This window comes from Haliotis rufescens, unplaced genomic scaffold, assembly GCF_023055435.1.
Source record: "Haliotis rufescens isolate VD_foot unplaced genomic scaffold, xgHalRufe1.0.p SCAF_6, whole genome shotgun sequence".
NCBI lineage: Eukaryota > Metazoa > Mollusca > Gastropoda > Lepetellida > Haliotidae > Haliotis > Haliotis rufescens.
Window position 1 is genome coordinate 59,029,538 of NW_025964334.1, and position 15,763 is coordinate 59,045,300.

At 39.8% G+C, this 15,763-nt stretch overlaps 1 protein-coding gene across 1 annotated transcript; it reads right to left on the reverse strand.

The window, feature by feature from the left end:
• Nucleotides 1–607: 607 nt before the first annotated feature.
• Nucleotides 608–14,371, reverse strand: LOC124143218 (A disintegrin and metalloproteinase with thrombospondin motifs adt-1-like). Its single transcript, XM_046512101.2, has 14 exons — nucleotides 14,177–14,371; nucleotides 13,703–13,780; nucleotides 13,172–13,409; nucleotides 12,083–12,152; nucleotides 11,667–11,745; nucleotides 11,052–11,135; nucleotides 7,674–7,810; nucleotides 7,215–7,249; nucleotides 6,721–6,826; nucleotides 6,329–6,487; nucleotides 5,329–5,458; nucleotides 4,796–4,921; nucleotides 3,467–3,518; nucleotides 608–2,000 (listed from the first exon to the last, which is right to left on the reverse strand). Exons 1-14 carry the CDS (start codon nucleotides 14,324–14,326, stop codon nucleotides 1,825–1,827), a joined length of 1,620 nt encoding a protein of 539 aa, XP_046368057.2. The 5' UTR covers nucleotides 14,327–14,371; the 3' UTR covers nucleotides 608–1,824.
• Between the last annotated feature and the right edge of the window lie 1,392 nt (nucleotides 14,372–15,763).

A 15,763-nucleotide genomic window follows, 5' to 3' on the forward strand; every position in this document is an offset into this window, starting at 1 on the left:
GGGTGCGTCTGCTATCGCCAAATGAAATACTTCATATCGATCAGGGTATATCTTCTACCTCCGAGTGAAATACTTCATACCTGTCAGGGTGCGTCTGCTATCGCCAAATGAAATACTTCATATCGATCAGGGTATATCTTCTACCTCCGAGTGAAATACTTCATACCTGTCAGGGTGCGTCTGCTATCGCCAAATGAAATACTTCATATCGATCAGGGTATATCTTCTACCTCCGAGTGAAATACTTCATATCGATCAGGGTATATCTTCTACCTCCGAGTGAAATACTTCATACCTGTCAGGGTGCGTCTGCTATCGCCAAATGAAATACTTCATATCGATCAGGGTATATCTTCTACCTCCGAGTCAAATATTTCATACCGATCAGGGTATATCTGCTACCTTCACGTCAAGTATATCATACCGATCAGGGTATATCTACCATACCAATTTAAAATACACCCCACCGATCTGAGTATATCTACTACCTGAATGTGAAATACTTCATATCCATCTACCTCCAAGTCACATTCGTCATACACGATCAGGGTATATCTACTACAAGATTGACACAATTTTATGGATAACAACTTCTTTAATACTGTGAAAAGCGACGTTTCGGTATAGATCCTTATACCGTTGTCACGCAAGTCTGAATGAGGGCTGCTGCTGATTTAAATATTTTACGTCCGCTTCGCATTTATTGCATTTCGCGGACGGGATAGGTGGGGAAGTAATGATAAATAGGTTAAATATAAAAATCACCATACCCAAAAAACTGAAACTAACCGGGGAGTAACCTATGCTATCCTAGAGAAGGTACTAGAGAGTATTATTACTAGGGGTGTTATTTACATTAAGAGACGTGGGGCGATTACTTTATCTTACTGAGTGTAGGTTGGGTTGGGGGGTTATGACTTGGTTAGGTGGCGAGCGGTGTGGGCTTGTGGTAGGCGCTGGCTGGCTAAACGGGTTTCTTTGTTTAGTGTGTGGATAACTGGGTTTTAGGCGCGGACGTCGGAGAGGACGACTCGCGATCCGAAAGTTAAGGGATATTGTTAACTAGAGCAAAGTAATTTTAGATAGTTTTGTTTGGGAGATTCGAAATTCTGTCTAGGAGGTCTCCTTTGATGATAAATTGTGTTATTGCATTGAAGATGTGGATAGGGTTGGAAGGGTTGAGAAGTAGTGAGTAGTGAGGGACATAGTGCAGAATATGTATATTAGGTGGAGGATTAACAGTAACAACAACAGCATACATGAGTGGGATAACATTGGTAGGTGTGACAACAAAGGGATGATGCTGTCACAACACGATGGACAGAAACACATAGCTGGAAGCCAATAGGGGGCATGAAGCCAATAAACAGGATAAGTGATTATTGTTTGATGACCCACTCATGAATTCGAAGGTTAAGAAATTCAACACTGACCACGGTAACTCTGGCATCATTTTGTACCGACAAAAGACTCATCACAACAGGGATAACATATTATTAATCCTTTAACACAGTGGTTGTGTACGTCACAGAAACATTTGCATCTGACATTTACAAATTATATGAAGTGTGAGGAGCCTGTATTTAACGACACATATACAGTTCAGAAGGATAGTTGTACAACTATGGGTAAGTTAAAGTCATGCCCTTATCTACACCACTGAGAACAATACAGATATAGTAACACCTAATAATATTGCAAATACAGTTAAATGTGTTGATACGTAAATGTGTCACACATTGCAGAATTTCAAAACTTCCTTGATTAATATCTAAATACAGTCGACAAGTAGACTGAAATATGTCATCCAGTTCATTGGTTTGTCTATCCGAATAATTGGACGCTGGGCAAGGTTTGGAAGACGACGAATCTCACTGTGGTCGTTTTCTGAGGAATCTGTTCAGCGCACGTGGCACAACAAAACAGCAGCTGGACTGGTGTGTAGGTCGCGCATTTAGACGCTTGACAACCAGCTGGAAGATCCCCTTGAGGACACTTGGCTGTGGAAACAAACGTGTAGGCATAATACAGCAGGGGAGAGCAAGCACATAGTTATAATGGTTTGTTTGTTGTTTAACGCCGCATTATGCAATATTCCAGCTGAGTAAATAATCGTGCCTGGGCAGACATTCCAGTGTCTGACATCATGAGCGTGAGCGATGACATGTATCTAGCAAATCAGCGATCCTGACCACCCGATCCCGCTTGTCGGCTCTTAGGACAAGTATGTGTTTCTGAAGACCAATTCTAACCCCGGTTTTCATTAGGGACATAGCTAGTTTTAATGCTGATTTGGGTCTCGTTTACATGCAATAATAAATCAAGGTGCCAAAAGATAATATCTAAATCTCACCAGCATCCTGATGTAGTGACAGCCTAGATAGTGACCTTTTATGATTTAGGTATGGTGAAAATTTATCATCAATGTTTTTACATTCTGGCGATAAGATTTCCAATGATAATAAATGGCGTCCTTTCAACATTTCATATTGAAGGAGCTGCATTTCCGCATAACTGCGGGTAGTTCCAAACTAAGTACCTGTCTTTGATGTCTAGGTGAAACAATAGAGGAGGAAATAGCCGTTATCGACCTTAAAGACGACAAGAGGTATTATTACAATGCAAGGCGTATGGGAGTAGAGACAACGGATATATTCGGAACGTTTCTGTGGGACTTATTTCATATTCGTCGCTGCTGTCATCTTTCCTTCACCAACAAGAAGACTCATCGAAACGGCGCAAGCCAATCAGAATACGCGTAAGGATAGGGATACTCCCACCAACATAAAAATATTTAGATTATTTTTGGCAATATGCATCTGTTTAATAAATGTGGAAAAAGCACATTGTCAGTTCCACACTACTATTGTATAGGTGGAAGCGGCTCACTTGACTGTGATATCATTTCAATGGCGCTTTTACTAGACTTGGATTCCCCAAACTAGTTTAAGTATAAAAGAACGTATAAGTTAAAAAACGTATTAAAGTAATTAACTAATCCCCGATATCCAAACAAATAATTCACGTGCATATTAAACTCTCGTCATGATATTGTGTTGCGGACATTTTAGTCCATTTGCTATGTTACAAATTTGTTCGTACGATAACAAGATAGCTAAGCTTCAGTGATAAAGCAATAAAGACATAAGAAAATCTTTAGATAAGTAAACTATATGTTGTACCGATTTTGTAAAGTGAACACAATATAGCTATTGTTGAGACAGATGGCCGCTTTTTCTCAGATTTCCGCATATCATATAAAAATCATGCAAGTGTAAGGTCAGATTAGCTGGTATTGACATGTGTGACAAATGAACGCTTTTATTTTAAAGTTAATTTCAAGGTGTAATTTCCAGTGCATACATGATACAATCAAGTACATAAGGAAAGTGGCACCTTCACATCATGCATGTTTATCACAGTGCACTGATAATGTATCTTGTCTATGACATAATCGAGTTTTTACCTGATTTTGCTGGAGCTGCAGCATTGGAGACACACGTCCCACGTTCACACCACTGCAAAAGAACGTTTAAAGTTTAAACAGTCAACCTCTTGTGTCGTGTCAACCATAACGTTAGGTTGCATCAGAAAAATGCCGAGCTGATAATAGCTGCAGTAAAACAGAGTGCCGTTACCAGTGGGCTTGAAGAAAGACTGTCAGAAGTCCCTGTCCGCATTTTAACTGCAGAATTGTTTTATAGGCATTACTTTGGAGTTGACGGATGACAAAGTGGACACAACTTCTTTAATACTGTAAAGTTCAAGAAAGACCAACCTGCCAGAATCCTTCGCCAACATAAAACCCTTCTCAAACCACTAAAAAACAACTAAGTACTTCACCTTCAACTCTCCGTCAATCACCCCTATCTACCCTATGCCAGAGCCACCATCAAAATCCACAAGATCCCTCCTAAAGCCCTCCTATTTGTGTGTTCGCGAGACACAACAACGCCCAACACCTCACCAGAACCCCCCCCCCCCCCCCCGCTCCCCTTTGTCATCCTAAAACAAGTCCAAGACCCAAACTTGCTACTACAACATCGAAACCAACAACATCCCCGTGTAGAGTTCACCATCGAAATAGAGAAGAACAACCAACTACTCTTCCTGGATGTCCTTGTCTCCAGAACCATACAAACAGAACCCAAACCAGTGTCTACCGGAACCCCACCCACACCGACCAATATATCCACTTCAACTCCAACCCATCCCCTTAGAACTAAGATTGGCATCATCTCTCTCCTCAGTGAATGAGCCATCGACCATTCTTCTGCTGACCCCAAACCTGAGATCGAACACCTCCGTCAAAACTTTATCCACCTAAACAATTTACAACCAAATCTCCACTGTAGTCTATCCCACACTCCGTTCTGCGACCCCTGAACCCGAATCAGCGCCTTTCCGCATCACCCTCCCATTGATAGGAAGAGCTTCACACATCACCAGCCGCCTCCTCAAACAGCAATCCAATATTGACACCTGCTTCACCAGGTCCACCTTCCCTCAGTACCCTACTAAGAGCCAACGGCAGAAACTCAACCCAACCTGAACAGCCTAGTGGTTTAGTTTATAAAATTGATGGCAACTGTGGACAATCCAACGTAGGTGAAACATCCCGCCCCAAAAACACAAGAATCAAAGAGCACAACGCTCCTTTCACAATTTTGATATTCTCTTATCAACATCAAAATGAATGTAAACACTATCACCATCAAAGTATCGTTCCAGATTTATAAACTTTATCCCTTGATATCGAGCTGAATAGTTGATTAAAACCAATAACAGTTTTCACCTTTTTATCGCCACATGATGTGTGATCAAGGGGAATCGACCTGTAGCACATGTTTCCGGTTCCAAGACAGAACTGAACCCGACACATCGACTCAAAATTGTTTCCATTTTCATATGATGCGACATCCTGGAATTGTAGAGAAAAAACAACCATCAAGGCATGGTTATGTAAACTAACACGTAAAGAAAGGAGCATTTATGTACACAAATGCATTCTATCGGCATCAAGAACTGAAGTCCGAAACAACGTAGTTTATTATCCAGGAAGTAACTAAAATAGTCTAAAAATATCAAATAATCCATATACCATTATTAGTTCTCCATGGTGTTTTATTCCACCCATCTGTTATAACTTAGATAGCTAAAAGAAAAAAAAATACCAAAATGTTCAAGGTAAGCCAGTTAAGGTAATAAATAATTTATCCTCTTTGGGAAATAGTTCATGACGTATTATTTTCACACCATTTGTATAAATCCAATAGTGATTATAAAGTGATCGATGTTTGCTGTGACACCTGTTTGCTGTTTACCTACCCTGCAAAACATCGACTGAGGTCCCCGTTGTGCTACGCACTGCTGATCGCTATTAATCGCTTGACCTGCACGTCGTCCATCCGTAGAAAGAATAGAACCGGATATAGAGGTGTTGAGAGCACAGGCGCTTCTGGAGGGAAAACGGAATGAAACACATTTGTTAAAACAATGTCAAAACAACTTCTTAAATAGCCATTTAGAAGTTGGAGTACTAAGTAAGGATAATAATTTATGGATGAACAACTTCTTTATTGCAATTAAGAGCGACGTTTCTGTGTAGGTTCTAACACCGTCTAACACCATCACCTGCTTGACAACGGTGTTAGTACCTACACCGAAACGTCGCTCTTTATTGTAATAAAGAAGTTGTTCATCCATAAATTATTATCCTTACTTGATGTCAAAACAAGTGAATATGGCAAAGAACTTTAGCTTCAAGGTATATCGATGATCTGTCATTGTTCAATATCGATCAAGTAGCCAATTTTCCTCCACTATTTTACCCACCTGAACTAGATATATAGTAGACTAGAGAAAACCTGTTCCCTATTTAGATCTATGCATAAAGATTCAAAGTGACAAATAAATCTCTCTTCCCAAGACTGTATGCCAATAGGGATGACTTCAACTTTCCAAAAGTCAATTTATCTAATGAGTTGAGCTTCAGCCTTTGGTGTTTATATTTCACAACTTTGAGCATGCTCTTTCCACGAAGATGTCGAAGAACGCCATCAAAGAACGCCTCTTCCATAAAGGTGTTTTGTCAAGGTTATGCAGAGCCTCAGTAAAGCTTTCACTTTGTTTATGCCTGACAAGTGTACATTTCCAAATTTCACCCATCATGGACGAACATTATTATCCATCCTCATAAACCCCCTCTCTCCACCCCCAATCCCCTACCCCGAATCCCCCACCCCCAAACCCCCTCTCTATATCATACCGAGCAAGGTTAAAACATTCCGCCTTCAAATTCGTCAATAACCGATAAGAGTTTACTCACTGAGAAGTAGATAGAGTAGCCTTCAATGTCTCCACAGAACATGACGAGAAGGTCCAGGGATTAGACGGATTCAGTGGAGAGGGGAGTCGTAATATAGCTGACATTACAAAGCTGTCAGTGTTGTTGCAGCCAATGTCGGAGTCATGTCGTAAACCCAAGCTAAAACATAAAGAACCAATAAAGTCAAAATATATGCTATTGTTAAGAATTGTCGTTCTGACATAAGTATATATAAGTGTTAGACGTTAGATTATATTTCACTATTGAATACCAATGCTAGGCCGACAGTATTTTTTATCCCCGAAAGAATAATAAAGGTCATATTACTCGCCCTACTAAGAAAACTTCCCAAACAGTAGGGGAAATATTCCTATAAGAGTAGAAACACTTACATGTGTCCAAGTTCATGAGCAGCAAGTATCCCAACTGAACCACCAGTGATGATTTTGGCAATACTTACAGGGATATCTGTGCACAGAGTATCAAAAGTGGCATAACCTGCAACAGAAACAACAAACATAAAACACCGTCTAGCACTATGGTGTACACCGAGAACATAATTTGTAGAATGCATCTGACGCGATACGTTGAGTATCCCCACAGGGTTTGCGATATTGATATCTCCCTACGTGGGATACCCATAAGTATTACAATTATAATCTCGTCACAGGAGACACCTCAAACACAGTATTTAGATTCTATCACAGACAGCATCAGTTACAGTTCAGGATACAGTTCAGATCGGAATACAATACTCTGGTCTCACCACTTGCGATTCCTCAATATATTACCACAACAGCAGAAGAAAATGATGAAGATGACGGAGAAGAAGAAAAAAAGAAAGAAATATGCACGAAATCCGAGCTCTTGAATCCAACTGACTCACCTATTGGGGAAATTCCACTTACTGTCAAGTCATACCTGCAACAAGAAATGTTAAATCAATGATGAGGAACATTTGAACATACACAACCACGTCATCGTCTTCTGCAATATGAAATTTTAGTTGTGGAAAACTACTTCGACAAACTTGAATTACATGTCCTCTCTCGGGGGCATGGATGTCCCAGGGGAATCCAAGATCGCGCGTTTGAATCGCAGATTAGCCGGCAGTTTATTATCCTTGATCTCTCAATATTAAACGCAAGTTCTGATGCTCGTCAATCACGTGACCTAAACATTGAAAGGACACATGATATTTAGGAAGTAGACCAAAAGACCGATCTTGGCTCATACCCTCAGATGGATACATGTTCAACAATGGCGTACCATTGCTTGAAGCCGCATGGACTAATAGTCACACCCACCACGTGTATTACACACATATACAACGCATGTAGCTTACCTCGTGAAGATCATATAGGCGTCGGCTGACTTTGGGGCGTTATCAAAGAGGAATTGTGCATGAATTGTGAGAGCCGGTATAATGGGTACAACGCTTCCGTTCTTTGTGGTCTCAGTCCAAGGAGACCCAGAGGCGGACTTGAGAAACGAAAGAACAAATTGTTACCTAACCTTCTTGAAGAAGTGTTGTCACAATAAAACCACACTCAGGTAGTAGTAGTAGTAGTAGTAGTAGTAGTAGTAGTTGAAGTAGTAGTAGTGGTAGTAGTAGTAGTGGTAATAGTAGTAGTAGTAGTAGTAGTAGTAGTAGTGGTAGTAGTAGTAGTGGTAATAGTAGTAGTGATAGTAGTAGAAGTAGTGGTAGTAGTAGTAGTAGTAGTAGTGGTAGTAGTAGTAGTAGTGGTAGTAGTAGTAGTAGTGGTAGTAGTAGTAGTAGTAGTAGTGGTAGTAGTAGTAGTAGTAGTAGTGGTAGTAGTAGTAGTGGTAGTAGTAGTAGTTATAATAGTAGTAGTGATAGTAGTAGTAGTAGTGGTAGTAGTAGTAGTAGTGGTAGTAGTAGTAGTAGTAGTGGTAGTAGTAGTAGTAGTGATAGTAGTAGTAGTAGTGGTAGTAGTAGTAGTGGTAGCAGTAGTGGTAGAGTGGTAGTAGTAGTAGTAATAGTAGTAGTAGTAGTAGTAGTGGTAGTAGTAGTAATGGTAGTAGTAGTAGTGGTAGTAGCAGTGGTAATAGTAGTGGTGGTAGCAGTAGTGGTAGTAGTAGTAGTAGTAGTAGTAGTAGTAGTAGTAGTAATGGTAGTAGTAGTAGTAGTAGTAGTAATGGTAGTCGTTGTAGTAACGGTAGTAGTAGTAGTAGTTTACCACGGATACAACGTATACATATATATATAGAGAGAGAGAGAGCGAGAGAGAGAGAGAGAGAAAAAAAAATGTGGAGTGTGTTTATGATACATACAATATATCTATATATGTAGAGCGAATTTATGATACATACAATGTATGTATAACGTGTTTATGATAATAAAGAAGTACGGTTTATTTCTTCACACGACACTTGATATCTGCCATAGTAAAAAAAGAAGCTAATCTTACCTGGTGGCAAGATTATTGGTCCTGTTTATCGGACAGTAATTGCAGAACACGTACACCATGAACACAGTAACTGTGGAACACGTACACCATGGACACAGTAACTGTGGAACACGTGAACCATGAGCACAGTAACTGTGGAACACGTACACCATGGACACAGTAACTGTAGAACACGTACACCATGAGCACAGTAACTGTGGAACACGTACACCATGAACACAGTAGCTGTGGAACACGTACACCATGAACACAGTAATTGCAGAACACGTACACCATGAGCACAGTAACTGTGGAACACGTACACCATGGACACAGTAACTGTGGAACACGTACACCATGAACACAGTAACTGTGGAACAAGTACACCATGAACACAGTAACTGTGGAACACGTACACCATGAACACAGTAACTGTGGAACAAGTACACCATGAACACAGTAACTGTGGAACACGTACACCATGAACACAGTAACTGTGGAACAAGTACACCATGAACACAGTAACTGTGGAACACGTACACCATGTACACAGTAACTGTGGAACACGTACACCATGTACACAGTCACTGTGGAACACGTACACCATGTACACAGTAACTGTGGAACACGTACACCATGAACACAGTAACTGTGGAACACGTCGCCATGAACACAGTAACTGTGGAACACGTACACCATGTAGGCAGTAACTGTGGAACACGTACAGCATGAACACAGTAACTGTGGAACACGTACACCATGTAGACAGTAACTGTGGAACACGTACACCATGAACACAGTAACTGCAGAACACATACACCATGAACAAAGTAACTGTGGAACACGTACACCATGGACACAGTAACTGTGGAACACGTACACCATGAACACAGTAACTATGGAACACGTACACCATGTACACAGTAACTGTGGAACACGTACAGCATGAACACAGTAACTGCAGAACACAGTAACTGCAGAACACGTACACCATGAACACAGTAACTGTGGAACACGTACACCATGAACACAGTTACTTTGGAACACGTACACCATGTACACAGTAACTGTGGAACACGTACAGCATGAACACATTAACTGCAGAACACGTACACCATGTACACAGTAACTGTGGAACACGTACACCATGAACACATTAACTTTGGAACACGTACACCATGAACACAGTAACTGCAGAACACATACACCATGAACACAGTAACTGCACAACACGTACACCATGTACACAGTAACTGCAGAACACGTGCATTTTAAACACCGTTACGGTCGAACATGTACTTGATACAGACACAAACGGTTGAACACGTCCTTGACAAACACAGTTACTGTGAAACACACGCATAGTATACATACACGTTTATGATGAAGTCAGTAAACATAGAAAACGTACATGATCAAGTAACTTCGAACGCGTTAATGTTCATACAAACAGCAGCTGTAGAACATGGGTATGATCATACGCACATGCTAAGCCAGACAGAGAGTTCCCTTGCTCACTGTGGCAGTAGTGATATACGTTATCAAGACTTCATTGAGATTGAAGGGCTCCCTTGCTTACTGTGGCAATGTTGATATACTTTATCCAGACAGTGATAGAGATTGAAGTGTTCCCTTGCTCACTGTGGCAATGTTAATATACTTTATCCTGACAGTGATAGAGATAAAAGGGTTCCCTTGCTTACTGTGGCAATGTTAATATACTTTATCCAGACTTGATAGAGATTGAAGGGTTCCCTTGCTCACTGTGGCAATGTTAATATACTTTATCCAGACAGTGATAGAGATTGAAGGGTTCCCTTGCTCACTGTGACAATGTTAATATACTTTATCCAGACAGTGATAGAGATTGAAGGGTTCGCTTGCTCACTGTGGCAATGTTAATATACTTTATCCAGACAGTGATAGAGATTGAAGTGTTCCCTTGCTTACTGTGGCAATGTTGATATACTTTATCAAGACAGTAAAAGAGATAAAAGGGTTCCCTTGCTTACTGTGGCAATGTTAATATACTTTATCCAGACAGTGATAGAAAAAGAAGGGTTTGCTTGCTTACTATGGTGATGTTGATGTACCTCGTTCAGACAATGAGTTAGCTACAATGGGTTTACGCCGCTTTTAGTAATATTCCAGCAACATCACGGTGGCGAACACCAGTTATGGGCTTTACACATTTTACTTATGTGGGGAGTCAAACCCGGGTCATCGGCGCGACGAGCGAACGCTTTAACCACTAGTTTACCCAACTGTCCCCGTCCAGACAGTGGTAGAGATATAAGTGTTCCCTTGCTTACTGTTGCAATGTTGATGTACTTTATCCAGACAGTGATAGAGATCGAAGGGTCCTGTCTGTTCACTGTGTCATATCGAATCTGCATCTGTAATATCAAGCCATGTAATTTAAGTTAGAGACTAAGAGATAAAGAGTGAGTAAATAGAAGCGATAAAACCCATTCCATATTCATAAGATTTTACACCTACGACTACATCATCAGCCTGTGTTTCTGAATCAGTTTTAAAAAGAAATGATAGCAGGTGTTCGCGAAAAGGTGAGCGTATCTTGCCCAACCTTTAATTTCGCAAACACACGCAAAGGCAAGTCACATTGAAAAATACGGGAACAAATGGCAATAGTCAAAAAAGGGAATTGAATCGGATATCATTTTTGTCAATGATTTGATATTTGAAATGTCCTCCACATGTCTAACTTAACTTTTAATAAAGCTTGCTATTAATGTGTAGTACTATGTTGTACTTTTTAATGTACTGGAAAATACTGAATTGAATTACACATTTAAATACTGATGCATGGACGTTATGGAAACTAATGTGACACTTCAATTAAGTATATTGTGACACATTGATGTCGTATAGCACGTAGACGTGATATTATGACAAAACTGTTTTACCATTTCCTCCACGAAGGCATAGTACAATCTCATGTTGGAGATGGTGGCGGTCGTGTTGCCCTCGGCGATAGCAAGAAAGCTGCAATAATGGACAAATGGTAGAATATCTTGAAACAAAATTATCATGTCTGCATAGCATAGGTTATCTTGTACTGTTGTCCGGAATCTGTAAGTTAGTCGCACCTTGACCATGTGTTCGTGTTCATAGCAACAGCTTCTGTGGTTTAGGGGATAGAGAGTCTGTCCGGGGAGCGGAAGGTCGGTGGTCCGATCCCCGGTCATGCCATACCAAAGAATTCAAGCGATTACATGTTTTGTTGTCCTGCCTGTTTCTGTGCATTAAGGGGACACACGCACATGCACACACATACACGAGCTAAACGTTTAACGTCTTTGAACACACATGTAGAACTTACAAAGTATAGTCACTGAAATCCGGGAATAGAGCCAGCTCGATGATGTAGTGAGCATCCGTGTTTGCAATGCCTGAAACATATTGTAAATATTCACATGTGACAAAGAATATCTGAGGGAATGTGGGATTATATATATTTCGCCAGTCAGCAGCACTCCCGCAAGTATGGGGCACTTGGGTAGGTTTCACTACATATTCATCAGTGACAATGAAATTACTTGTCGTATGACCAGAATTTGACGAAATTCCTTGTTCATTTGACCCAATGTTTCGAACGTTTGATGTAATGCCTAGTAAATGTAACGGAGTGCATTGTATATTTGACGCAATGCCTTGAGCGTTCGATGAAATACTTTGTACATTTAACGCATTGCCTTCTACATTTGAAGGAATGCCTCGTATATTCGACGAAATGCCTTGAACATTTGACAGAATGTCATATATATTTGACGCAATGACTGGAACGTTTGATGGACACCTTTTACATTAGACGGAATGCCTCGTATATTCGACGAAATGCCTTGAACATTTGACAGAATGTCATATATATTTGCACAATGACTGGAACGTTTCATGGACACCTTGTACATTAGACGGAATGCCTCGTATATTCGACGAAATGCCTTGAACATTTGACAGAATGTCATATATATTTGAGGGGGCACGGGTGGCCCAGTCGTCTAAGGCGCCGCGATTCGCTGTGCAGAGTTGCGTCCCTTGGGCACGCCAGAAACCTATGATTGTGAGCTCGAATCCCGGTTCGCTCCGATTATGTTTCTAGGTTTGTCAGCACCATACCCGTGCTCGTGGGTTTCACCGAGTGGTAAACGTCTTAGACCTGCATCACTTCGGGCTTTCCTCCCACATTAAGATGATATGCCGTGATATAACTGGAATACTGTTAAAAGCGGCGTTAAACCCAACTCACTCACTCACTCACTCACTCATATATATTTGACGCAATGACTGGAACGTTTCATGGACACCTTGTACATTAGACGGAATGCCTCGTATATTCGACGAAATGCCTTGTACATTTGACAGAATGTCATATATATTTGCACAATGACTGGAACGTTTGGGGGAATACCTTGTACATTTGACGCATTGCTTTCTACATTTGCCGCATTGCCTTCTACATTTGACGGAATTCCTCCCACATCGAAAGGAATATCAAGCTGAAGGTCCACTGTGTCGTTTGTCAGATCAAAGGACACAATCTTGCGCACCTGGTGCTGATTGCTGCTTGTGGATGACTGGCGCTTGTAAACGTGATGTTTCTTTGGCCAGATATTGTACGTCTGGTTGTTGTGATGGATCGTCCCAGCCTCAAGAAGCATAAAGTCAACATGACAATATGTTATACATATATCATTTTACATATCTTTGTCTAAATAAAAACTGAACTGCCGTGTCATGTTAATGGATGAGGAAAGAACAAATAGAAGACATTCCTGGACGTTCACAGCTCTGATTTTAACCAATGAGTACTGGTATGATGGTGACAAACCTGATCCGTAATGGGTAACACATTTACAACAATGGAAACCACATGATCCTCAGTCAGCTAATATGACAATACGACAAGCATGGTGAGCCGGGCCCGTGATCACCTTCTTACCAGATGATAAACATCCTCCTCCTTCCGCGTAATGATGGCGGCCGATCCTTGAAGAGAATCACGATAAACAGCAGTGTTCTGTCAAAACCAAAAACATTTTGTCATTATGTTATAAATGTATACTTATTTTACTAAATCTACAGATTTTTTCTGAATAATCGGATTTTTCAGTTTTTCATGCTGAAAACAAGTTCACAAATTATGTATATTATTCACTACAATTATCTCCCAAATATTCATGATGATCTCCAACGTTTTTGTTCAGTACATTCACTAATCTCTCTGCTACTGATGCTTGTTAGATTACAAACTGAAAAAGTTGGAAGAATGATGTTGGATGATAATAGAATCTCAACCTCGAATTTTTAGCGACTCGTGTAGATATATTCAATATGGAAAGACACATTCTATTTATCACATGCGATTTTATGTTGTGTTCAGATGATGGTTTGAATCGAAGACAGCATTGCTTACGTCATGTAGCGGCAAATCGGCTTGAAGTGTTGATCCACGTTCGTCGGTCAGATAGACAGGGTAACTCTCTATGTCTCGTTCACTCCGTGTCAAATTTAGTAAAACGTCTGTGCCAGAGAGTTCAAACCGGAAGTGCAGAATACCAGGCATGCGCGTGGCGGATCTTTCATGGCGGATGTGAGAAGAATGTGTTAACACTGGGTCCACCACATCTGTGAAGTAACGTTGAATCTAATTTATTAGAGATGACTGTTAAATAATTTCACTTCACTTCAATTCCATTCTGTTGATTGTATTCAAGACCATCGGTCCACATACAAAGGTACATCATTTTACATTTGGTCATTAGGTAATAGAGGTACATATCATGAAAACGTTGAAGTGTCAATTTTCCTACGGAAATTCATTAGGTCAACTAAAACTGAGGGTCAGTTTTCAGACATTGAAATACGAAATGAATTGAATGTACACTTACCAATATATCTCTTTGGTAGATATTGTTTTCTTATATAATTATATAATGAACATGTTAATATGACATGAAGTTCATCTTCAATCATATTTCAATTTCTAAACGTGCAGATTTTTCGAACAAGTTGCCCAAAAAACCCACCTAATTGTATACGCCCCCCCCCCCCCCCCCCCCCCGCTCCCCCCACCGCTCCCCCCTCCACCCATTCTGTTCTCAATTGAGATAATTATCTTCGGTTGTATATGGAATTGTTATTAAGCATGTAATGTTCGGTTTTATAGACATTTAACAACATGAATATGTTTTATATCTCTAGCTTACATTTATCGCTGCTTGCCATTTTTGACATCTCTTAATCTAAAGTTTTATTCATTTTTAATCTATTTAAATTCACCGATGTCTTGATATACCCAACCTAAAAACATATTTACTATTTGGAAAATGGTTTTCATTCTAGTTCAGATCCATACAACAGAATAGCTGTTATCTTATCTAGATTAAAAGTCCGATGCTATTCATTGTTCTGCAAGGTTTTTTAAAGGGTATTTTGCCCTTTATACTCGTACTTTCAATTGATGTTTGGATCATTAGAGTTGAGCAAGATAATGTATTTTTAGAAACTAATTCATTATTATCAACACAAACTTCCACGATTCACATTTCTATATAAAAATCAATTTTAGTTTTATCACGATTTTTATATAGGTTCCATTTCTCAACAAATATTTTTAATGTTTTCAAATGCTTCAAACATCCAAACACATTATCTAAGGTAAAATTTTATCTAAAAAGCAAAAAGAGCATTTCTATGCAGTAAGGATGTGACTGTGTTTATTTGTCCGCTTTCACAGCCAATGGATACATCCTTGTTTTACTCCTGTTGTACATTTAAACACTTCAATTGGTAAAATATAACTGTTACATTTACATTTTCATTCGGTATATGTATAGTGTATGCTTTTAATATCTTCCCTGATAAACTATTTGTTTAAGTAATATCAAAAGACGGTTCCTATCCAATGAATCAAAAGCTTCCTTAAAATCAATAAAGGCTACATAAAATCTCGCTTTTCATTCAGATAAATATTTTTTGTATTAAAACATTTAATACAAAT